This window comes from Phyllosticta citribraziliensis, assembly GCF_038025025.1.
Source record: "Phyllosticta citribraziliensis strain CPC 17464 chromosome Unknown J3D65scaffold_8, whole genome shotgun sequence".
In the NCBI taxonomy this organism is placed as follows: domain Eukaryota; kingdom Fungi; phylum Ascomycota; class Dothideomycetes; order Botryosphaeriales; family Phyllostictaceae; genus Phyllosticta; species Phyllosticta citribraziliensis.
The window spans coordinates 1,419,661-1,442,664 of record NW_027117345.1 but is presented as its reverse complement, the minus strand read 5'-3'; the positions used below and the strand labels follow the sequence as shown (position 1 = coordinate 1,442,664).

The 23,004-nt window shown below is 55.7% G+C and overlaps 6 protein-coding genes across 6 annotated transcripts; 4 read left to right on the top strand and 2 right to left on the bottom strand.

Moving 5' to 3' along the window:
• Positions 1–1,250: 1,250 nt before the first annotated feature.
• J3D65DRAFT_669285 (uncharacterized protein) lies at positions 1,251–3,251 on the top strand (the record flags this gene model as incomplete). The annotated part of the gene is made up of 6 exons (XM_066803181.1): positions 1,251–1,608; positions 1,658–1,952; positions 2,000–2,125; positions 2,185–2,274; positions 2,327–3,070; positions 3,122–3,251. 6 exons carry the CDS (start codon positions 1,251–1,253, stop codon positions 3,249–3,251), a joined length of 1,743 nt encoding a protein of 580 aa, XP_066653904.1.
• A 1,188-nt stretch (positions 3,252–4,439) lies between these two features.
• On the top strand, positions 4,440–6,464 carry J3D65DRAFT_443845 (alkaline-phosphatase-like protein). Its single transcript, XM_066796270.1, has one exon. It carries the CDS (start codon positions 4,637–4,639, stop codon positions 6,296–6,298), a length of 1,662 nt encoding a protein of 553 aa, XP_066653903.1. The 5' UTR covers positions 4,440–4,636; the 3' UTR covers positions 6,299–6,464.
• A 611-nt stretch (positions 6,465–7,075) lies between these two features.
• J3D65DRAFT_630350 (uncharacterized protein) lies at positions 7,076–8,222 on the top strand. Its single transcript, XM_066800826.1, has one exon. It carries the CDS (start codon positions 7,227–7,229, stop codon positions 8,004–8,006), a length of 780 nt encoding a protein of 259 aa, XP_066653902.1. The 5' UTR covers positions 7,076–7,226; the 3' UTR covers positions 8,007–8,222.
• Positions 8,223–8,551: 329 nt separating this feature from the next.
• J3D65DRAFT_630348 (uncharacterized protein) lies at positions 8,552–13,925 on the bottom strand. The gene is made up of 8 exons (XM_066800825.1): positions 12,540–13,925; positions 11,593–12,441; positions 11,152–11,543; positions 11,072–11,095; positions 10,852–10,912; positions 10,668–10,795; positions 9,909–10,446; positions 8,552–9,862 (listed from the first exon to the last, which is right to left on the bottom strand). The coding sequence occupies exons 1-8, from the start codon at positions 13,474–13,476 to the stop codon at positions 8,841–8,843; spliced, it is 3,951 nt and encodes a 1,316-aa protein (XP_066653901.1). The 5' UTR covers positions 13,477–13,925; the 3' UTR covers positions 8,552–8,840.
• A 131-nt stretch (positions 13,926–14,056) lies between these two features.
• On the top strand, positions 14,057–17,657 carry J3D65DRAFT_630340 (uncharacterized protein). Its single transcript, XM_066800824.1, has 5 exons — positions 14,057–15,545; positions 15,668–15,782; positions 15,831–15,885; positions 15,933–16,417; positions 16,589–17,657. The coding sequence occupies exons 1-5, from the start codon at positions 14,345–14,347 to the stop codon at positions 17,223–17,225; spliced, it is 2,493 nt and encodes an 830-aa protein (XP_066653900.1). The 5' UTR covers positions 14,057–14,344; the 3' UTR covers positions 17,226–17,657.
• A 686-nt stretch (positions 17,658–18,343) lies between these two features.
• Positions 18,344–22,912, bottom strand: J3D65DRAFT_669281 (uncharacterized protein; the record flags this gene model as incomplete). The annotated part of the gene is made up of 1 exon (XM_066803180.1): positions 18,344–22,912. One exon carries the CDS (start codon positions 22,910–22,912, stop codon positions 18,344–18,346), a length of 4,569 nt encoding a protein of 1,522 aa, XP_066653899.1.
• Positions 22,913–23,004: the final 92 nt, after the last annotated feature.

Genomic DNA, 23,004 nt, shown 5'->3' with positions numbered 1-23,004 from the left:
GGCAATCGGCGGGTGCTCCCTCCAGATCGCGCGGATCTGAGTGGTCAGTGTGGAGACCGGAGGCGAAATTAAACTTTGAGCAGGGAAGAGCAGGAGATTTCCCTGACGTCAACGCTTTGCTACTCGAGGAGATTGCGAACAGAGGGTCTCGCGACTGCAGCTTGAGTCCAAGAGGTCAATCAGTCACGGAAGCTGAAGGTATTTACCAAGTCTCCAAGAAAAGACGATGCAAGAGCTGAGAGCTCAGGTTGGGCTCAAGGGATTGGTTGGCGTCAGCCTTCGGCGTGTTTCGAAGTGCTACAGCGGGATCTGGGTTTGCTTGTCGCCGCCTGACCAATCAGATTCGAGAAAAGGTCATATTCTCCGTGGGTATCGATGTCAGTTGCGTCATTGATGCAGTTGAGCGGGAGGCAAGCAGCAGGGTACGGAAGTCATGAAGATGGGGGAGAAAAAAAAGCCAGAGTCGGGTCCGAAGTTTCCTCTTGCCTCGGCGCTCGACCTGACCATATGAAGAGGGTGAACAGGCCCAAGCTGGCGACTTTGGAGCGCGTCAATCCGCTGTTGGACAGAGCTGAGGCGTTGGCAAAGGCACCTGGACAAGAATAGAATGGAAAGAGTCGAGAGGGCGGCGAAAGCAACGTAGAGGCCGCGCAGTGGATATGGGTCAAGGATCAACGGCGGAGCGAAAGGAGATGGAGATGGTGAAGTCGGGGCTGAAAGAGGAGATGTTCGAGTCGAGACCTTGTCTTCCTCTGACGATCCCAGCAGCTGAAAGGTGACGGGGCGGCAGGCGGCCAGTTGCCGATTTGGACACGGCCGGCCCTCCACTCCCACTTGACTCCTTCACCACCATCAGGTCCCAGGGCAGACATGCCGTGTAGCCCCATCCCCGTTGCCACGCTTTGCGCCCAGGGTTGCCGCGGTACCAGAGCCGTGGGCCGCGCCATCCATGCAGTCCTGATGTGAGTCTATAGCTGCTCTGTTGTATTTGATGGCTGTTCGCCAGGGACCATGTCCTCTCTGCGTGACTCGTGCCGAAGCCGCGACTGCAGTGTTTGGGTGTTGGGCAAGAAGGCTCCCGGTTTTCCACTGCACTTCTTGCCTTTGGCTCACCACGCCACAACTCCACCTCCACTCAATGGTCAGTACTTGACTCGGCCCATCTCACCTGTCAACCCTCTCTCTCCCGCTTCGCATCTTCACTCACCTCGACACGCCCATGCTCTAACCTTCGCTCTTTGCTCGTCATCATGGCTGACAACGACCCCAAGTCATCGGCTCCAAAATCTCAGCCCGTCAAGGCCCTGGGCTTTGAGGACTCCGTCATGCCTTACCCAGGACAGCTCGACCAAAAGGCCTACATCTGGATCGCCGTCGCCGCCTCTTACAACACGGCCATCATCGTCCTCCTCCTGGTCTTGACCCTGCAACGACACACCTTTGCCGTTCGCTTGCGCGGATACTGGCTCACCGTCGCCGCCGTGTGCTCCCTCCACGTTTACCTGACGCTGATCTTTCTCGTCTACGCCATCCGATGGTGGTACAACTGTACCGCCGAGTACTGGGTCATGGCCACGGTCTTTCCGGCCGGAATTGGTCTCTGGCAGAGTACGTCTCCTCTTGCGTCGCCCTCGGCGCACAACACTAACACGCCCAGTGTCCAATGCCCGTCTCGTCTACATTTACGAAACCCAGGTTGCGCTGTTGAAGAGGCCCAGCTACGCGCAGCGGCGCAAACACCCCTTCTTCCTCCGGGAGCCAGTTCGTTTCGTTCGTCGATGGCGGACTCTTGATTTCCAGACCCAATCCACCTTTCTCTTCGTTGCTGGCCTAACCGCGACGGTGGTCATATCTGGTATCGTCTTCTTCGGTTCACGCAACTTTCATGCCAGTTACGGTCTCTTTGGCAAATGGAGAGGCCCGATCAAGTGTTTCCGAGGTCACGGAGAATGGTAAGACTTGTGCCGCTTACCCTGTCGCCTGCAACTCACATGGCTAGGGTTCCAACAATCCTCTGGCAGTTCTTCTGGTGTTGGTTCTACGGGCCCTACCTTCTCTACCGCATCCGCAACGTCCATGACGCTCATCTGTGGGCATGGCAAACTAGGGTCATTCTCTTCTTCGGGTAAGCTTCCCGACCTCGTCGCACGGAAGAATGCTGTTGGAACTCACTGGCTCTTGCAGTCTACCCGGAACACCCGTCTGGCTTCTCTTCCTCTACTCCGACAACCCAACCATCGCTGAGATCAATCGGTGGTTTCCTCGAGCTGGCTGGTAAGGGCGATCGCATTCCGAGCTGTCGTGGTTGAGTCTGACGTCAGTCCAGGTTCATCCCTTTCCTCGTGGCAGTCCAGTTTAGCGCCTTGTGCATTCCAATCTTCGATTCGTTCCACGAGCGGCCTCGCTTTTTCAACATTCTCGGTAGCTCGAACAGCAGCTTCAAGTCGCCCATGGGATTCAGCACCAAGACTAGCCGGACGCAGTCGCCATGTCCCAATCGTCTCAGCGACAAGGAGCTCTTTTCGAGCGCGGCAATGGACGAGGCGTTGGAAACCAACCCGCGACCCCTGCTCGACTATGCGGCCAATCGAAACTTCACGGCGGCCGACGTGCACTTTTTGCTCTACGTTCGCAAGTGGAAGAAGCAATGGTCGGGCGCCGATGGACAGCCCCGCATGCTGAATGGTCGGCAGGCACGCGAGAGATTTGAGGATGCTGCTCTCATCTTCTTCACGTTTGTCAACCCGACAACGTCGCGGGCTACCATCAACTTGCCTGATCGCTGCTTCAAGAGGATCGCCAAGGCGTTTGAGACGTTGCAGTACGAGGCGGACGACGGAGGCGACAACTTCTTCACGGATGACCAAATGGTCACACCGTGGGATCATCAATCAGAGGAGAGCTGCCGGCAGCACGAGATTCAGCCCGAAGATCGGAAAAGGCTGCAGGGACTGCTCAGCTCCGAAGACGACTTTGCGGAGAGCATGATTCCGGCCGACTTTTCGCTGACCGTCTTCGACGAGGTGTATCGATGTGTTCGCGACGACTGCTTTCACAACACGTGGTGCAGGTAAGGAGGCGCCGTTGCACGCGACTTTTCCGATGCTGACAGAGGGGGCAGCTTCATCAGGTCTGCCGACTTTGACGAGTCATGGCGGTCGCTCAGCACGCTCAACACGCTCAGGGAGACGGAGGAGAACCAGCCCGTGACGCCGCAGTTGTCATACAGCCCCAAACACGCCAGTTTCTGACTATTGTCGATTCCGTCATTTTCAACGCTCGAAGTTGACCGCATATGATACCCATTTTCTTAAAGCTGGATCGTTCCGGCGACCAGGTCTCGTTGCTTCTTCTTTTTTTCAATTCGTTTTGCTGCTGGATTTCCGAGACGGGCCTTTTCATGCGACGCCAGGGTAATGGAATGTATGGGGAGACATGACTAGGCAGAGGAGTCGGTGGACGGTGTATTGCTGTGGTGGTTATGACGGAGTTTTCTGGAAGTAGTCTTGCTTGATCTGAAGGATAGTCGGTAGCTCCATGGGGTTCGCCGTGGAAAGCAGGCGAGGATAGTTTATAGTGGTAGAGATGGAGTGTCTCCAAATCGATGTGAAGCATGGATTTGACAGGTGTCAAACAAAGGCGGTTGGTGATGATGTTTGGTGGTAGGGGCAGGCTCCACGGCGTTGTCGCTGATTGGCGGACACGGCGGGCGACGGCGAGAGGGTATTCAGACGTCCAGCGCAGCGAGGCGAAGGTCGGCGTCTTTTTCGATGGCACATCTGATGCGTACGGTGCGGTGCGGCTTGGAAGCTTGGCATGCTTGGCCTGCAAGAGCCGGGATGGCAGGCCGAGGATGCAGCCACCCGGACCAAAACACCAATGATGGCGTCGTTGGATGGCGTCGTCGCGGAGGATATGCAGGTGCTCGCCATCGTCGCCAACGTCGACGGGTATAAAGTGACAAGTCGTCGCCCTCTCTGTGTAACCCTCTGCGACCCTTCTCTATCTGTTGCACCCACACAGGCATTGATTGCGTCGTGTGGGTGCCTCGTTTGGTCGTTTCCCGTTTCTTTTTGCCTCCTGTCTCCAAGGTAGGTAGCTGAGAAATGCAAACTCGCACAAGCTGACGACGCCGGACTCCAAACCTCCAGGCTCCGAGGCTCGACGGGCTCAGCCAGCTTGTCGCAACATTTTGCCATTGCGCCTGGAATTGACGTGCTACATCCGTCTCCTGGCCGCATGGCGTTTCCAATCACGCAATCTTGGGCGCTAGGCCAGCCCGTACGCTTCCGTCACCGTCGCCGTCACCCATCCCATCTTCATGTTATAAAGCAACCACCCTTCTTTCTTCTCCCTTCACGAACCGCGATCCTGTCAGGCGCCTGCCATTCTCCCACCTCACCTAGCCAGTCGGACTGCCGCGACAAGTCTTCCGCTTCTCTTCCCTTCCCTTGGCTTGTCGCCTCGATCTGAGCCTCGCCGCCGCCACGACCACCCTCCCTGTCGCGTGACTGCTCTCCTCAAATTGCTACTTTACTCTCCGCTCCCTCCTTGTCTGCTCTTGCGCTGCTCCCACTCTCCTTCATCTTTTCACACGCCCAACCTTCGACAACGTCCCCTCTCATCGTTCGTCGCAATGCCTCCACACGCCACTCTGCCCGACACGCCGCCCAACGGCCAGGCCGAAAATGCTCATGTTCCTCCCGTCGACCACTTCTCCGTCCGTCCCAACATTCTCTACATCATGGCCGACCAAATGTCCGCGCCTCTGCTCAAAATGCACGACCCAACCTCGCCCATCAAAACCCCCCACCTGGACAAATTGGCCGAATCTGGCGTCGTCTTTGACCGCGCATACTGCAACGCGCCGCTCTGTGCGCCCTCCCGCTTCGTCATGGTCACCGGCCAGCTTCCTCACAAAATCAGGGCCTACGACAATGCCTCGCACCTGAACGCCGACGTCCCCACCTACGCCCACTACTTGCGCAAGGAGGGCTATGAAACAACTCTGGCCGGCAAAATGCACTTCATTGGCCCCGACCAGCTGCACGGCTTCGAGAACCGCCTCACCTCGGACATTTACCCCGGCGATTTTGGCTGGTCCGTCAATTGGGACAAGCCCGAGGAGCGCCAGGAATGGTACCACAACATGGCGTCGGTTCTGCAAGCTGGTCCATGCGTTCGCTCCAATCAGCTCGACTTTGACGAGGAGGTCATGTACAAGAGCACCCAGTACCTGTACGACCACGTCAGAAAGGGCGACGCCCAGCGTCCGTTTTGCTTGACCGTTTCTCTGACTCACCCTCACGATCCGTACGCCATCACCGAGGATTACTGGGACCGATACGAGGACGTCGACATTCCGCTGCCCAAGACGCGCCTTGATCAGAGCCAGCAAGATTCGCACTCGAAGCGCCTGATGGAGTGCATCGATTTGTGGAACAACCCCGTCCCCGACGAGGCCATCAAGCGAGCCCGGCGCGCCTACTACGGCGCCTGCAGCTACGTGGACGACCAGGTGGGCAAGCTGCTCCAGGTGCTCAAGAACTGCAAGCTGGACCGCAACACGATCGTGGTTTTCAGTGGTGATCACGGCGACATGTTGGGCGAGCGCAATCTCTGGTACAAGATGTCTTGGCACGAGCACAGCGCGAGGGTGCCCCTTATCATCAACTATCCAGCTCGGTTTTCTCCCCGCCGCGTCTCCGAATCGGTATCGACCATGGACTTGCTTCCGACGCTGGTGGATCTGGCCGGCGGGCGCATGGACACGGGACTCGCGATTGACGGCGAGAGTCTGTACCCCGCGCTCTACGGACACCGGGTCAAGGACGAGGTCCTGGGCGAGTACATGGGCGAGGGCACCGTGTCACCTGTCATGATGATCCGACGCGGCCGCTGGAAGTACGTGGCCTGTCTAGCGGACCCGCCGCAGCTCTTTGATCTCGAATCGGACCCAGACGAGCTGCGCAACGTGGCCGAGTCATCTGACCCGGCCGTCGCCAAGGTGGCCGCCGCCTTTGCCGACGAGGTCAAGCGGCGTTGGGACCTGCAAAAGATTCACGACGACGTTCTTGCCTCTCAGCGACAGCGCCGCCTCTGTTGGAGCGCCCTCAAAAAGGGTCGCTTCGAGTCGTGGGACTACCAGCCCATTGACCCGGCCAGCCACAAGTACATCCGTTCCACCATTCCGCTCGATGACCTCGAGCTGCGCGCTCGCTACCCACCTGTCGACGAGCACGGCAAGACTCGCATCACGGCGCACCCGCGCGGCATTGCTGGCGCAAAGGGCGAGTGAGCGCTGTCTCGCATGACGCGCTCCATGTTCATTGATGGACGAATTTCTTTTCTCTTCTTTCTCACGGAAACAAAGATACCTTTGCTGTCTGCCACGTCATTCAAAAAGCAAGCGAGACGACACCATTTTCCTTCTTCTCGACATGTCATGGTCGTGATTCTGCAGCTGGATTTTTTCCAGCGCTTTCATTCTGCTTGCTTGCTTGCTGGTAGCCAACAAAGCGAGGCGTTTCGGGTGCTTTGTTTTGTTCTCCTGCTATTTTCTTTCCTCCTCATCATCTTCCTTTTTTGCTTTGATTCAGGAGTCTCAATGGCACACGCATCCAACATGAATGATTCCCCCTCTTTTCCCCTTGTCTTCAGTTCGATTTGAACTCAAAACGGGCATTATCTGGCGGATAGCGTGGCGCGGCGTGCTTGTTGAGATTGCTTTCATCTGCTGCGGGCTTGTTCTTTCAGCGGCTTGCTTCTTCATTGATCACTTCTGCTTTTTTCTTCCAGTCGATTGATCAATCACAATCAAACTAGCTAGGTAGGTAGTTAGTTCACAAGCAGGTTTGCAAAGGAAGCGTGGGGTCTGCATCTTCTCTTTATTTTCCTCATCAAACTGTCAAAAAACAAAAACCAAATTTCGCAATGGTCTATCCCGTCGTCTTTGCGTCTTTTCATTGGCTGTACCGATACGTCCGTCGTCGCGAACGCGTGGGCGCCTCACTCTTTTTTGCTCTCCGCATACATATCTGTATCACTAGCCACGTGGGTATTGTACCATAGCATACCATTATCTTCCTTCGCAATCCAAGCACCCGGTCGAAGGTGTCCGCCCGCTCAGCTCAGAAGATTGATTGGGTGGTTGGGTCATCTACCATGCATGCTGCTGCTACAATGTCTGTTTTAGCGGAGCTTTCGTTTTTTTGGCTGCTCAACCCATGTGCCTCCGCAAGCCACTGCGCGCCTGTATCCCACCATCTCCTTCCTTCCTTTCTTTCCCTCTGCGTCAACCAGCCCGTCGGGCGCGTGGCCTGATCGAATCCAACCAACGCCAGAGAAGATGCTTCGACTCCCTCGCACCCTCCATCCCTCATATCTGCCTCACCCCCACTGCCCTCGCTCAAAAGAACAAAGTCGCCCATCTGACGTCCCCATTTTCCCATTGCTGCACAGAGGGCGCAGGCATGTCCACATGCCACCCCGAACAAGTTCCCACCGCACCCCACAGAGAAAGAGAGCAAGCAAGCTCATGGCGACATTCTTCTCTCCTCCAACCAACCAACGCCAAAACAGACCAAACCAGATCAAGCCCAGAGAGATCAACCTCAGCCACTTGTTCAGTCAACCAATCAATCCCCATCTTCCTGCAGCAGCTGCCGCTGCTGAATCAGATAAGAGGGAGAGAGATAAGAGGAACGCACCGCCGACCCTTCCCGAAACGCGGCGCGCAAGGGTGCGAAACACGTCGCAGGGCCAGCCAGCCTTGCGCTATGTATGTACGGTACAGTATGATGAAAGGTAAGGGAGGGGGTCCAATCAACCAAGGAATATCCCAGCAGCACCGAGTGAGTGGATGGCGGGAATGTGTCCGCCGCCCCCCACCATGTCCTCCTCCTCCTCCTCCTCCTCCTCCAGTCCAGTCGAGTCCAGTCCAATCGGACTCCGGAAGGCGGACGGCGGAAAATACGGCGAGGCAAGAGGGAAGAGGGCATCGGTGATCCCTTACTCGCCTTCCTCCTCCTCCTCCTCCTCCTCCTCCTCCTCCTCCTTAACAGCAGCAGCGGTGGTAGGCGCAAAGCGGAGCCGAGAGCCGGGCTGTCGAAGAATTTTTCCGAAGGCGTGCGGACCCCACGTGCTGCAGGGATTACAGAGTTTGTGGGGACCTGGGGGGTGGGGCCGCAGGGAGATGGGGGAGATGCGGAGATGGAGCGTTCGTTTGTTTGTTCGCCTGCTCGCTTAACTCGTTTGTTCACTTGATCGCTACCCCATGTTCACGCTGGTTCTGGTTGATTGGCTGACTGGCTGGCTGGCTGGCTGGCTGACTGGCTGTCTACCCTTTGTCTCGTGCATCACGCCCAAACTTTCTTTGTCATGTCGTGTTGCGGTGCTATACGTGAGTGAGCTTCGCTGGGCCTTCAGCCGAGCATCTCTTCCGACTTCTGGCTTTTGGTCTGCGGCGCGACACGCTGCGCATGTGAGTCGCGTGGGAGTATGCCGCACTGCTGCTGGGCAGAGTGCTCACTGACAACAACGACTTCGACGAGTCCAGCAAGGAAACGAAAACAATTGCCTTACAAGTGAGCGACCGAATGTGTATTAGGATTTAAACCACGCTTCTCTCTCCACCAACACCCAACTCCCCTCCACTCTGCCTAATCTAGCTACCTCGTTGCTTGTTGCTAGGGATAGGGGCCAGGCTGGTTCCATATGTGCGTGCTGCGACGGATAGAAAATCTACCAGAGTCGTGAGCCGAGATCTATTTACAGCCCGGCAGCACCATCCACTGGTTCTTGCTCTCCGCAAAGACCCATCAACTCCCCCACGACCACGGCTACCTCGCCCGGTTTCTCTCTACTCTAGCCACCAACTCATCCATGAGCGGCAAGAGCTCCAGAATGCGAAATGGCTTGGTGACGACAAGGTCCATGCCGGCTTTCATGGCGCGCGAGATCTGCTCGCTGCGCGCGTTGGCCGTGACGGCGATGACGGGGACATGGCGCGTCAGCGAGCGCGTCCCCTGCATGTGCCGAATGTGCCGCACGCACGTCAGCCCATCCATGACGGGCATTTCCAGGTCCATGAGCATCACCGAGATCTCGAGCGGCGGGGGTCGTGGCAGCGTGGCGACGCTGGTGGGCGCTTGCGTGCTACTGGGCGAAGAGCTGCTGCTGCTGCTGCTGCTGCCGTCTCCATGGCCAACGGTAGCGGCGGCGGCGGCGTGGGCCGCAGCAAAGTCGAGGATCGAGGTCTCGAGAGGGGGAATGGGTGAATCACTCGGAGAGTCTGATGACGGTGGACGCGGGAAAGAGGGTGAGTCGAGGAGCGTAGAGGTCGAGGTTGGTGTCAGAATGGGAGGAGTGGCGGCCGCTGCAAACGTACTTCGCCCCAGCATTGCGAGCGCCTCGCCTCCATGGCTGGCGACGAGCACTTCGCATCCGGCGCGTCGCAGCTGCTGCGCCATGACCTTTTGGTTGATGGCATTGTCTTCGACTATTAGCACTTTGAGACCTGGGAAACGTGCGCTCGAGTCTGCTGCGAGGGGTGTGACAGGCGAAACGTTTTGGAACGTGATTCGCCCACCTGGGTTTTGGACTGTCCATGACGGATCCGTCGGGGCGGTTAAAGGCATGAGATCAATTGTGCGGCTGGAGAGAGTAGGCAGAGACATGGGGCCGAGTTTGGACATGGACACTCGGCGGAGCGGGGCTGTATGCATTGGAGAGGGGCGGATGAGTGCAGCCGGCGGAGGGGTCGAAGAGGGTGGAGAAACATAGCGCCTGGCTTTGATGTAAAAGGCAAAGGTGCTGCCTCGACCCTCTTTGGAGGCCACGCCTATTTGACCGCCTTGAAGCTCTGCAAGGAATTAGATCAATCTCCACATGACCGGGAAATGCATTACCAGTAAGTTCTCTCGAGATGAAGAGACCCAGGCCGCTGCCGCCATACTCTCCATAGGTTTTTGGGCTCGCCTGAGAGAAGCGGTGGAACAGTAGTTTCATTTCATCTGGCGACAATCCCCTGCCCGTATCTTCAACCGCCAGTTGGAGGTGAATGTCTTCGCCTGGGCCCCATTCTTCAGTCAAATTATGATCCGGTCGATTCGCTCGTCTAGGAATATACGCTAGGTTGTCGTGTCCCGAGGAAGGTCTCTTGTGAGAAGCAGAGAGAAAGATCGTAATGACGCGTTTTTCTCGGTCACGAGTGAATTTGATGGCGTTGGTGATGAGGTTTATGAGGACTTGCAAAACCCGCGATGGATCAAGGAAGACAGTGTCGATGGAGAGGTCATCGTAGGATTGATGAATCTGGAAGTTGAGACGTATCCGAGCGCTATTTAGCTCCGCTTCGTACATCTTGATGGCACGCTCAACCAGGGTCGCGGGCTGAATGACGTCTGGAGATATCACGAGGAGATTTGAGTCAAGTTTGGAAAGTGTCTGTTTACAGTCAACAAGCATTCAAGCAACTTTCTGGTCTTGATTGATGTCAATCCATGTTTCTGGGCTTGAGAAGATGTCTACCAGAGCCGTCAAGGGCCGCTTCTGGCTCTACTTGCCAAATTTGTTCGTTGAAGCAAGGCATAGGCAAAGAATGGAAGGAACTCACAAGCTAATGATAGTCAGCAAGACGAGCGATGAACGAGAGAGCAACGGCTTACAATGTCGTCAACTATTCTCTTCTGGTGCTGTGCGCAGAGAATGACAGTTTGAGCGCTGTCGATGATGATTTCCTGGGCTTCCATGTCAAGAATCAGCGGTTCTCGCGGTAAATAGTTGATCTTGTTGCCTGTTTTTGGCAGGAAAATCAGTCGTTGTCGATCAAGATGGTCCCAAAAGACTTACCATCCCGCTGATATCTGAGTACTCCGAGAATCCCGTCCGCAGATTGCAAAATGGCCGAGAGCTACAAAAGGGCAGTCAGTAAGAAGATGCCCGAGGAGCATTTAGTGGCGGAGGGCTGTTGGATCATGTTTGTCCCGTCTGGTTTCCCTTGTATGAAAGCCCGTGTGGCCTCGCGTGGATACCCACTTCTTGTGTATATTTTCAAAGGGCCAATACTCACTGGATTCCGCATTTCGTGTGAAGTCTTTCCGAGTCGTCTGTGATTAGTCAAGGTTCTCGTAGTGATCTGGGGAAAAGTACCATGTCTATGAAGTTCTCGCTTTGCCTTTTTGTCTCCAACGCATCCTCTAGACGCTGCGCCTGCAGATGCTGACTCCACTTCTGATGGCTAATGTCTGTGAGCCATCCCAATATCTTCTGTGGAGCCCCTGCGTCGTCTAATTCGGGGAATGCATTGGCTAGTATCCAGGAGTACTCGATTACTTGTGTATCATCATCTTGGGACGCTCGAAATGGTCTCTTCACGCGAAATTCGAACGGGTCGACGTTTTGGCCAGTCGCCAGTTTCCGCCATTGATCCTCGACGAATTCTTGGTCTTCAGGGAGAACAGTATATGACCACATTCCATTGGGCATTTCTTCGCGTTTCAGACCGACTAGATCGAGATAAGCTTGGTTCATCCAGCGAGGCTCTGCAAGAAATTAGCTTTCGCAAAGAGAGCACACTAGAAGACGACGTACGGCCGTCAACTTGGAAAACAGCGCAGCCTATGGGGGCCGACTCAGCGAGGGCAGTGAATGTTGCTTCGCTTGATTCGGCTTCTTGCCTGCGCTGTTCAAGCTCCCGAGAAAATTTGTCGTGGCGGGTGTTGTTGGCTTCCATGAGTTCTCGATTCCTGCGTTGCTCTTCAGGTACAATAATAGAGGCCACGGCCTTCACCAGGCGATCGTTGAGAAGTCTGATGAAAACTTGGTAGTCCTCATCGTAAGGACGCCTGGGATTGAGTCCAAGCAACAAGAAGCCTCTGATGCTAGCGCCGCTCAAGGGGGGGATTGGTAGTGCGATCGCAGTGTTTGTGGCGTCGTTGAAACCTCTCCCTTCAGTCCGAATATCCGACAGTGGCAAAGGAAGAGATTGGTTCTTGGCTTGCAGAAAGCTAGGCTTCGCTGATGTCCATGCGCGTCTAAAGGGCAAGGCGTAGCCATCACTTCCTTCGGTGAGAGCAAAGCTTGGAATGGCAGCCGGATGATCGCTAGAGATCCCAATGGTCCCTTCCAGAACGCACTGCTTTGGACGCGATGAGTGGGCGAAATCAGAGTGTTCTCTCAGGTCATCCTGGCCATTCTCATCGTTTTCATTGACGGAGTAGAGCAGTGCGAATGGAATGTCCTGGTTGTTTGGCTCTAGACCCTCCAATACCAATGTCCAGAGCTCTTCAATGGACCTGGCTGAGGAAGCCTTCTCTCCGAGGGCGATGAGCGTATTCATTCGTCTCACTCCAATAACAGACCCAGTCGACTCGACGAATTCGTCAAGCGCTCCGACGGCAGTTCCATCGGGGCCAATGATGGGCAGCATCGTGAAAGACCCTGGTCAATTTTAGCCAATGGAGGCATAGAGCGTTTTCCCAGCATCGTTGACTGTGGGGGAGATTTGCGGAAGAGGGCGCATTGCAAGAGCAACTTACAGTACGTCTCCTCTGGCCCAAACTGGCCATCTCGATCAATCATCAATTCCAAATCCTGAACTCTGGTAGCCACCCCCTGGTGCATGGCGCGTTTAACAATACTTTTCAGGGGTTGCCAGATTTCTGAAAAGACATGCATCGGTCCGTGACCCAGCGCAGAAGGGTGTTTTTGTCCGATCAGGGCCAAGCATGCCTCGTTGTAAAGCAAACATAGTTCGTTTCCCCACAAGATCAGGCGAGGATCAGGACTGGCCATAATCATAACGACATTCTGGCGTAGGCGGTCATCCCAAGATCCAATGGGTCCCAATGGCGTCGAAGACCAGTCGTGGTCGAGGATAAACCGGCGATAGCCTGACAAATGCGGAGGAGGGTTTCGGGTCCAATCAAGGCAGTGAGCATACGGCAAAGGAGTGAGGACCATTTCATCTGCAGATGATGAGTCATCATCGCTCAAGCCTGCCTTTAAGCGCAGCTCATCCAGAGATACGGTGGGAGACGGAAGCGCAATTTCGGAAGACGTCAGAGAGCGCCGTGCCCAAACTTCGGTGTCCTCGCTTTCGAAGCGATCGCCATATCGATCGTCGTTGGAGGAAATGGCACAAACGGCTTTCCACTCGTGTCTCAAGATGGTGCTGGTCCAGTACCACCCACCAAAGCTCATTTTGGAGGCAGCGCCAGTCCGCGAGGCCGACGCTTTTGTGGTTTCAAACTTGACGGCCCAGGCTTCAAAGTCGGAGAAAGTGGCGTCGCCATGGAGGGCCGACAGACGGGTGATGAAGTCCTCGAGGGCGCGATTCCGGTAGATGACTCTGGATTCTCGCTCATTGTTGTGGGAATCGAGGATGAACGAGGGCCGGTCATCATGGTCAAGGAACTCGGTCAGGACTTGAAGGCAATCGGGAGCCTCTTCTTCTCTGTGCGATAGTCGCCTCATGGCAAGGAAAAAGCGGGTGACAGGACACTGGGCTGCGGCGAAATCAAGGGCGAGTCCGCCATATGATGGACGCAATCACACCAACTTCGTGCTGACGTAGGGCGCGCATAGGGACAAAGAGAGCAAGTCTCAGATTCGAGATGTTCGCAGACGCGCAAGACAAGGATGTTGTAGATGGGACGCGGGCAGGTGAGCCCGTTGGGCGGAAGGCACAGCCGATCCATTCCTCCAAAGCGACTTCCACGACGGACCGTTGTCCGCTGCAGATGGATGTGGATGGATGGTAGGTGGTTGAAGCGGGAGTTTGGCTGGGGAGAGGTCCAGGTCAAGCTTTCTTGGCGCATTCGGCGAGGCTGTCCCTGTCCATGCAAGGATCAAAGTGGCGACGACACGTGCGAGGCGTGGGGAAGGCAAGGGAGTTGCATGAACAGGCTCGCAGCGGAGGTGAGGTTGCGCTGCGGACAGCCAGATGCCGACGGCAGACACTCGATCTCGCCCCCGGCTCCCAGCGCACGTGACTGTCCCAGCATCGGCCGGCCGGGGGGCGCCACGACACCACAATGAACTCTTTGCTTTTCCATATGCATCTGTAGACCCTCGCTCTCTCTCACCCGTCTGCTTGCCGCGTTTTTCTTTTCTCCCCACCGTCCAATCCTTCGCCAAGTCGTTCTTGATCGCGCATCCGACACCTCACGAGGCGCCCGAGCCCTCGTGACTCCGCCTACCGCCCCGGGCTGCCTCTGGCCACCCATTACATGAAAACAGCCTGCATTTCGACTTTTCCAGAAATGTCGCCGTGCACCGCCTAGTCTTCCTGACAACGTTGTAAAAGAAAACAATTGATACTTCGCCTTCCACAGCATTTACCATGTCCGTTGAGTTGCGTCACATTCTCTGCCGTCTAGGTCTTGGCCAGTATTTGCCAATTCTGCTCGACAACGGCTTTGACTCTTGGGACGTCTTGTGTGACATTACCGAACAGGATCTGACGCTTCTCGGTGTCAAGCTGGGCCATCGCCGCACATTGCAGCGCGAAATCGCATCGTGCCGGGGCCTTCAGTGCGACCAGCCTGCCAGCTCTGGAAAGAACTCTCGCGGTCAGACCCCTCCGTCGCAGTGCCGTGTAAATGGAAACGATGCGCAGCAACCGACTCAGCCCGAAGTCGTCAATGCAAGACAAAAAAGGAGATATCGACGAAAACCTCGTCCCGACGTTCATGCCCCGAAAAAGCCAAAAACCGCCTACGTCAATTTTGCCAACGCCCAGCGAAGGGATCCTGACTTCACCAATCTCTCGCTTTCCTTCGAAGAGTCCGCTCGCGAAGTCGGCAGGAGATGGCAATCCCTTGCACCAGACTTGAAGCATGCCTGGGAGCGTCAAGCCGCGCAGGCTTTTCAAGAGTACGAGGCCCAGATGGACGAGTACAAGAAGACTGAGAATTATCGACGCTACCAAAGCTACCTCCGGCACTTTCGACAGGATTCTGCCCAGGTCACCCGTCAGGCACCATCCAACGAACCTGCCTGCGAGACGAGTAGCCACTCGTCTGAGAGCGTTGCGGGTGCCAATGCCAATCCCCAGAAAAAGACGAGGCACGACTCGACGCATTCCATCATTGAGGATTGCCGCGCTTCTGTGGCACTTGCAGTGCAAGAGCTTAGAGCAAAGAGGATTGAGCTTCTTGCCGCAGGTGTCCCCTTTTACGACACCATATCGCTCCCGCCGGAAGAGACTGTTCGGAAAGGTGCCCAATGTTGCATAGTCGGCACTGGCTGCATAATCTACCTGGTGTCCAGTGATCAGTTGGACGCAATGTTGGACCAAGTCTTCAGGCCAGGACCCGTGGATCACAAAAGCCTCATCATCGCGCTGGTAATAGCTGCAATTGGCGCGCATTACGACTGTGATTGCATGCCCGAGCCAATAAGGCAGGGTCTGTACGCTTCAGCCATTTGGGCCTTTGAATCTTCTATTTCCAAGTTTGACGATTATTCCATCATGCAGTTTCTGCTTCTTTTCTCTGTTTACTCCCTCCTCGAAAAGCACATGGCTATTCGTCACATAATCAGTACGTCACAGCTCCTTGGCTCTTTTGATGATCTGTTTCGTGTTTGAAATGATGACCCTTGACTTCCAACCGCAATTCAATTGTTGAAGTTCAGAACTAAGTAAGCTGACGCAATTCATCAGCTGCTGGTCTCAAGATTTCACGTTGGAAATTTCCCACTCTTGAAGAAGACCTGCCTGACCAAACGGATCAAAAATCCGCTCGCAAGGTCATGAACACCCTCATATTCATGGACTGGTTTGTTATCTTCGCTCCGGACAGGACATTTGTGCTAACGGTCGACAGTTGGCTATCCACCACTCTTGGTTACAAGTCTGATGTTAGCATGGAAGATCTCACAGTAAGATCACCAGTGATTAGAGCTAGACCTTTCGCTCATATTTCTAGCATGCGTGGATACCTCCCTGCGAATGCACATCAATGAATGATGCCATCCACGCTCAAGGAAGCAAGATTGGACTTGTGTCCAGAGACATAGCGGAACTCACAGTCCATCAGGCCGCCACAGACGTTAGGGCTGAGCACATATCAAGACTCACAGAGACGCTCGATGCTTGGTACAACGAACTACCTCCGTCAATGCATCTCTCAACTCTGATAGACCAGAACAAGTATTCAGTCGTCAACTTTTTCCAAAGAAGAGCCATCTTGATGCTCCACATGTTTTATCTTGGAGCCATCATCTCCCTCTACCGGCAGGTCTTGCTGAATGCTTCCAACGCCCGCATCCAGTCCAGGTGGAATCTCGACGTCGCCTACACTCAGGTCCAAGACTATCGCGCACGCTGCTCCATGGCTGCGCAGCAAATGACACGCATCATGTCGCTGATTGATTTTACCAGCTTCATGACAAGACGCTGCTGGGTTTTGATGTAAGTTTGTCTCCAACAAGCTCGCAACAATATGCTCTCTTCAGGAAGACAGCTGAATGAGTGAACGCGTCAACCTCCCCGCCTACTTTCGGTTCTTTGTTCTTCTGCTATCCGAATCAAAACAAATCTCATCGCATCCGCCAGTTCCGTGCGCTGACACAATTCTTCCAGCTACTGGTCATTCCACTCGTGCACCGTCATACTCTTCAACTCTGCCCAGCAAATCCTCGACGGCGACCACAACACAGCTCACCTGACGGCGGACCTCGCGTCCGCCAAGCTGTGCATCGACACCCTCGACAACTGCGCGCAGGCGGAGCCCGTCGCCGCAAAGCACCTGGCGCTCATCCAGCCGCTGTACGAGGCCCTGGATAAGCACCACCAGAGCAGATCAACAACGTCCACTTCGACCAGCGCGCCTACGAGCTACTTCCAGCCGCAGCAGCAGCATGGCCACCACAAGGACCATGCGGCCCTCAGCACCTCGCCGCCTGGCTCCAGTTCGGCCCGCAGCACCGTTTCCACGCCCGCCAGCACCATGTCGTCGTCATCCTCATCGGCGAACAACAACCTCGTCATGTACAAGAACGGCAGCGGCGGCAACAGCAGCAGCAACAACACCACACCTCTCGACAGACACCAGCAGCAGCAACCGCCGCAACTCGACAGCGAAGTCGTCTCGATTGCGAAGAAGTTGGGCGAGCTGCTGGCGAATCCGTTCGGCATGGGCATCGAGGCACGCGTCGAGGGCGTGCGGCGCGAGGGCGAGACAGAAGCCGGCACGTACTCGGTCCTGTGGTGGAAGTGAATGAGCGCGCCGGCACGCGGCCAGCTTGCCGGACGGACCTGTTTGGATGCACGGTAAGGAGGTGAGGGGTTGCCGTGTCGAGGAAGGCTACGAGGCACGACGACAGAGGCGGAAGATGGTTAGAGCGCGACGAAGCGGGCGGTCGTGCGGCTGGAGAATGTGCTTTCTTTTTCTTGTATGTATTTGCGCACGTCTGCGTGGGCTGGCAGACGACTGCCTACCTACGCACGATAACTCCAACGGCGCGGAGGTAATGGGGGCTTTCACTTTGCGGCGCACTGGACGGATTCGAGCCAGAGTCTGTCTCTTTATTCCAGGTCATCAGGCGCAAGGCAGGAGGACTAGGCAGGCTCACGTTTGACGCGTAGGAAGTCGAATCAAGCAGAAACTTTCAAAGCCACCTTCACGCGAGCGTCGTGTTGAATATGCAAGGTAATTTTTGTCCTCACTACGTACCGCTCATGTGTACATGCACCGTAACCATGCCCATGTCCATGTTCGCACTAAAGTAACCCTCCATCATTTCGACTGACCGACACTGATCCGATACCGCGCCGGTCCAGGGCTGTCCGCTATCGAAATGCCCCAAGCCTATGCATGTACTCGACCGAGCCCAAGCAGATATTCAACCCACTCCCGTTACAAGACTGCTGGGGCCACAAGCCAAAAAATACCGTGAGAAACATGTATACAACAACGAAAGATGCCCCACTCTGTTCATGTACCATAGCATGCCGGGAAATAAGAGTGAAACAGAAACCTTTGACTTTTCAAATGCGCCGTGCCATGGCGCGAAACGAGAACTGGAGAGAAAACCAAAGTTCCTAGTCATGCCAGACTTGCCGATAATGTGAGGATTAAGAGGCCCCAGACCCATAAAGACATGCTCCAAAACGCCAGGTGGTAAAGAAATTAGGCGAAACACTGTCGCTGCCACGGTTGTGGTTGAACCCAGTTTGCTGATAGGTAATGCAAGTGGTGGTCGTTAAACATCAACTCGTTCCGTATGCCTGCTTTTTGGGTAGTCGTCAAACACCGTCTTAAAGCAATGTCCTGTCCTGTCCATGAGAAAAACCACGGATAATTTTGTCCTCTGTCAAGAAACCAGAGATATTCAACTAGACCTTCTCTTCAGTCTTGACCTTCTTCGTCTCGCTTTCGCCATCTCCGGTCTGGGTTCCGCTTCCGCTTCCTGTATCCGGAGCGCTTCTCTTGATGCCCGCCGTCGTCGGGGGTGCTGGTGAAGGCGATTTGCCGGACCAAGTGGTTCTGATTGCTGTTGGAGCCGGACGCGGACTTGGAGCAGCCGAAGTGACTGGGGTGTTGGTTTTTGGACTGCCACCGAGGGGCGTGAGAGCTTCGACCGGAGGCGGCACGGGGGTGCTGGTGCCATTGCTGCGAGGCGGGCCGTGGGGTTGCGGGGCAGTGGGTCTGGTTTCAACTGCTTGAGGAGCGTGCGCAGACGGCACTGGTGGACGTGCGGCAGATTGAGATGGCTGCATTGGTGCTACAGGCGCGGGTCCAGTTTGCGAAGGGCTTGCCGACTTGGACAATGATGGTGTTGTACTGTGCGGCATTGGTGGAGCTGGAGTGGTCATAGCTGCAGTCGGAGCCGAAGAGCTGTGCTGAGGACCCGCAGTTGCGTGTTGTGTCGCAGGCGGCTGTTGGGTTTGATGGGGTTGATGAGCGAGCGGGCTCTGGCTTTGTCCATGGCTTGGAGGCGCGTGCACCAGGTTAGTATTTGCTGCCGCTGCCTGGGCAGGATTGGAGGCCAATGTAGGAGGAGGAGTTGGAGTTGGAACATTGGTCTGAGGTTGATTTTGGCCAGGCGCTGGAGACTGAGAAGTTCCTGGAGGTACAGAGCTCTGAGACGGAGGAACAGAATGTGACTGTGCTTGGTTTTGACCATGTCCAGAGGACTGTCCCGGGAGAGCCTGTTGAGGAGCTTTGCCAATCTTGCTGTCGGCTTGGTCTAGCACATATCCGTACTTGAACTTTTTCATCATTTCCTTGACTGCATTCTCAATGTCCTTTTCGTCCTTGAGATCGTCTTTCTCCCTTTGGTCCATTTGCTCTACTGGCTTCTGGTTCTGGTAGCGCTCCGGGTGCAGCGCTCTCTCAAGACCACGATCCGTCAATTTGACAATCTCATCTTTTGTGAGTGAGCGGCTGAGCTTGTTGTGGGCATGGCGGAAATAGTGGTCACGGAACGAGTTGAGGAGAGTCGCATAAGGAGCGCTATCCGCGTACAAATCCGACTTGCGAGGCGGCAAAGGTTCCATGCCGTGTGGGCTGGGAGCTCCGATTGGTGGTCTTGCCTGCCCCGGTTGTTGTGGAGCGCTTTGAGAGTAGTGCGTCTGCCCAGCCGGTGGAGGCTGACTGTATGGTGGACGGGGTGGAAACGTCGTGGGAGTCGTCCCGGTCGGGTATGAGGGTGGACCTGAAGTTGCGGCGTAAGGTGATGGAGAAGAGCCGGCGGTTGAGTGCGCGCCGCTGGCAGTCGCATGACTCGTGCCAGTAGAAGTAGGAGGGTAAGGGCCCTGCGAGGTCGCCGTTGGTTGACTGTAGGCCGAGCCGTAAGGACCTTGGTAGGATGGTCTTGGTCCTGGAGGTCCTGGAGGTCCCGGAGGTCCTGAAGGTCCCGGAGGTCCTGGAGGTCCATAGGGAGACTGGTGCGCAGGTCTTGGTTGTGCTGCTTGTCCCAAAGGCTGGGAGCCGTACGGCGATTGATAGGTTCGCTGCTGTGCTCCAGCCTGAGGCTGCCCTGGCGCACCTGGAGGCCTCGGGGGGTATGGAACCGACGGGTGTCCGTAGGGAGGCATGCCACCCTGCGGATATCCATACGGGGATGGATGAGTGCCTGGGTAGTAAGGCCTTGGTTGAGTCTGCGGCGGAGGCGTCACTCGCTTGCGTCTCTCTTTCTCAATGGAGACACCGGGATTGATTGCCCACATCCAGCCTTTGCCTTCTTTCTCGGCCTTGCGGAAAGCCTCATGTTGGCCCAAGTTGTGGCGAACGCTGCTCTGCCAGCCAGTCGTGCTCGTCTTGAACTTGTAGTACGGGTACTTGCGCTCGATCGCAGCATAAATCTGCTGCAGGTTAAGCTTCCCTTCTTTTGAGTTCGAGATGGCTTCGTGAATGAGAACGACGTAATTGGCGGCCGGACGCTGCAGTTGCTCCTCCGTGTAGTCGGACTCTTTCATTTCTGGCGAAGGCGAACGAAGAGGCCTCGAAATCTTGACCGACTTCTTCTCCGCGCTCTGATCGCCGCCTTCGGTGGTTGTGCCCTCGCCCTCGGGTCCTTCGCTCTTGATCTTCTTCTCGGCCGACTTGCTGTCGCCTTCCTTGCTCTCCTTACGAGGTCTGGAGAGATCCACCTTGGACAAATCACCGGGGTCAAGGCCAAGTTTTCTCGCCTTTTCGGCTTCCTTCTTGCGTCTGAGAATCTCGGCCTTTTCACGTTTAGACATGATACCATCCTTGGGAGGTCGGCCAGGACCCTTTTTCCGTTCAATGACAGTGCCAGGCTCGAGGCCCAGCCGCTCAGCTTCTTCGGCAGTCAAGACACGCCTACCACTGCTGTCCTTGTTGGGCTGGGCATCAGGCTTCTTTTCGGCGGGCTTGCTCTCCTCCTCATTGTCGCCTTCGGGCTTTTCATCAGGCGGAGGAAGCTCGGTGCTTGGTTTCGGAATGTCTTCCGGCCTGACAATGGTGACTTGAGATTTGGCCTCCTCCTCCTTCTTCTCCTTGGGAGGCTTTTCAACGGTCTTGGCTGGAGTCTTGGACGGGACCTTGGACGCTGTCTTCGAGACTGTTTTGGAAGCAGTCTTGGACGCGACTTTCTCCTTTTCCTTCTTCTCCTTCTTCTTCTCTTCCTTCTCTTTCTCTCTTTCCTGCTTCTCCAAGTCCCGCTCCTGGGCGACCTCTGTGGGTTTCTCCTTGACTTGCTGCTTGGGTACTGACTTGCCAGAGAGCTTGGCCTCCCGCTTGGCCTTGAGCTTTTCTTTCTTTTTCTTCTTGAGTCCAGCTTCAGATTTGGGCTTCGGTCGAGACTCAGGCTTCCTCTCTTTTGACGGGGCTTTGAGCTTCAGCTTCAATTTGACCTTGGGTTGGCGGGGCTGCTGCTCCTGGTAGTCATCTTCGAGATCATCGTCCTCCCCAGAAAAGTCGTCCTCCGACGCCCATCCATAGGCTGGACTGTAGTTGTAGTGGTTAGTGTAGCCGTAGTCATCCTCGCTCTCGTCCTCAGGCACAATACTCTGGCCGCGGCCATCCTCAAAGTTGAGACTGATGCCACCACTAATGCTATCCGTCTCAGACTGAGCGTCTTCATCTGCAGGATCATTTGGTAGCCGGAAGGTGATTCGAACAGCACCGATCTGGATAATGTCACCGTCGTCCAAGGAGACCGGATCGTCAGATGGGACAAAGTGATCGTTGTTGAGGAAAGCGCCGTTGCGGCCGAGAACCTTCATGTCAAAACAACCCTTGTCGAAACTGTAATAGATTTTCAGGTGCTTCCGGGAAATGCCCTTGTGGCCGATGGGTCCGTCGTCGGACATGGGAGGGTGTATGGGGACGAGGGGTACTTCATGCGGGTCAGGTAGGAGAGAGTCTCGATTGCCCGTGTTGTTGGATACTGTAGCAAGGTCATTGTAGTTGATGGGTTCAAACGGGTCGTTTGCGGTAACGATGGAGCCAATGCGAGAGGGTCTTCGCGAGGAGGAACTGTTCGACTTGTTTTCTTTCTTCTTCTTGCGCTTCCTGGGTGCAACGTCGACGTGGTAGTCGTCACCACCCATGATTCCTCCGCACTCGCTCAGATTGCTTCGGCACACGCTGGGCACACTGGGAGCAGTAGGCCTCATGGGTGTCTGAGGGCGCTCTCCGTTGTTGCCAACGTCTTCATTCTCCTGCTGGTTCCGTCTTCTCATCTCTTGCTTGAACGCACGAGCATCTCGTCCCAGCTCAACTGCGTATGTTGTTACGTAAAAGTCTCCGTCGGGGAATTCAAGTTTGGCAAAAGCACACTGTCGGTCCTGTTCCAGTTGCTGAAGAGCAGCAGACGCCGGGGAGCCCATTTGGCCGTAGCCAAGGACATCTGGGTGCACCCCTAGAGCACTAGACGGCTGGACATCCATACTGCCCCAGGGAAATTCCCCAGAAGCGTGCATTCCGTTGAGCAGTGCGCGTGTGGTGTCTACCACACTACCTAGTGTCGCTGTCGGTGTCGGGGCCGTGACATCACCAGTATTGGCGACGTCGAGGGAGAGTTGATCTTGGGCGGCAGCCGAGAGCTCGTCGTTGGGGTGGACTTGGTCGCTATCTGGAGGTGGATCGTTGGGGACAGGATCGTCGGCGGGCTCGTTCGATGCGTCTGGGTTCTGCACGTCCGGGGCGGGTGTTTGGTTTTCCTGCGATTCTTGAGTTTGTGTGTGTATGTCCGCAGGCGCATCCGGCGCTTGCTCTTGCTGTTGGCCAACAGGTTCCTGCGCTTGCGCCGGCGCAGTTTCTTGGGGCGGCGGCAGCTCATCCGGGTTGACGGCGTCTTCGATCGGATTGGGTGGGAGCGCGCTCTCTTCTTGCCGATGCGGTTTGGGAGAGACAGCGGCTCCCTCTACTCCTTCCATGGGGTCCATGGTCTGGTCAGGCTGGCGCTCGGCCGTGTTTGTCGCATTCTCCGTCATGTCGGCGGCTTCAGCATGAGCATCTTGGGTCGCGGTAGCCGTTGGTCGCGCATACGATGCAGGCGAGTCTTTGGGCGCGGCAGGCAGTGCGA

Excerpts from the sequence above, each read along its gene's own strand:
- J3D65DRAFT_630348 (XM_066800825.1), bottom strand. The coding sequence starts at position 13,476 with ATGAGGCGACTATCGCACAGAGAAGAAGAGGCTCCCGATTGCCTTCAA. Across the intron at positions 11,096-11,151 it reads GCGAGAACTTCATAGACATG|ACTTCACACGAAATGCGGAA; the intron begins GTACTTTTCCCC and ends CGACTCGGAAAG. Across the intron at positions 10,913-11,071 it reads CACACGAAATGCGGAATCCA|CTCTCGGCCATTTTGCAATC; the intron begins GTGAGTATTGGC and ends GCCCTTTTGTAG.
- J3D65DRAFT_630350 (XM_066800826.1), top strand. The coding sequence starts at position 7,227 with ATGTGCCTCCGCAAGCCACTGCGCGCCTGTATCCCACCATCTCCTTCC.
- J3D65DRAFT_630340 (XM_066800824.1), top strand. The coding sequence starts at position 14,345 with ATGTCCGTTGAGTTGCGTCACATTCTCTGCCGTCTAGGTCTTGGCCAG. Across the intron at positions 15,886-15,932 it reads TTAGCATGGAAGATCTCACA|CATGCGTGGATACCTCCCTG; the intron begins GTAAGATCACCA and ends TCATATTTCTAG. Across the intron at positions 16,418-16,588 it reads AGACGCTGCTGGGTTTTGAT|CTACTGGTCATTCCACTCGT; the intron begins GTAAGTTTGTCT and ends CAATTCTTCCAG.
- J3D65DRAFT_443845 (XM_066796270.1), top strand. The coding sequence starts at position 4,637 with ATGCCTCCACACGCCACTCTGCCCGACACGCCGCCCAACGGCCAGGCC.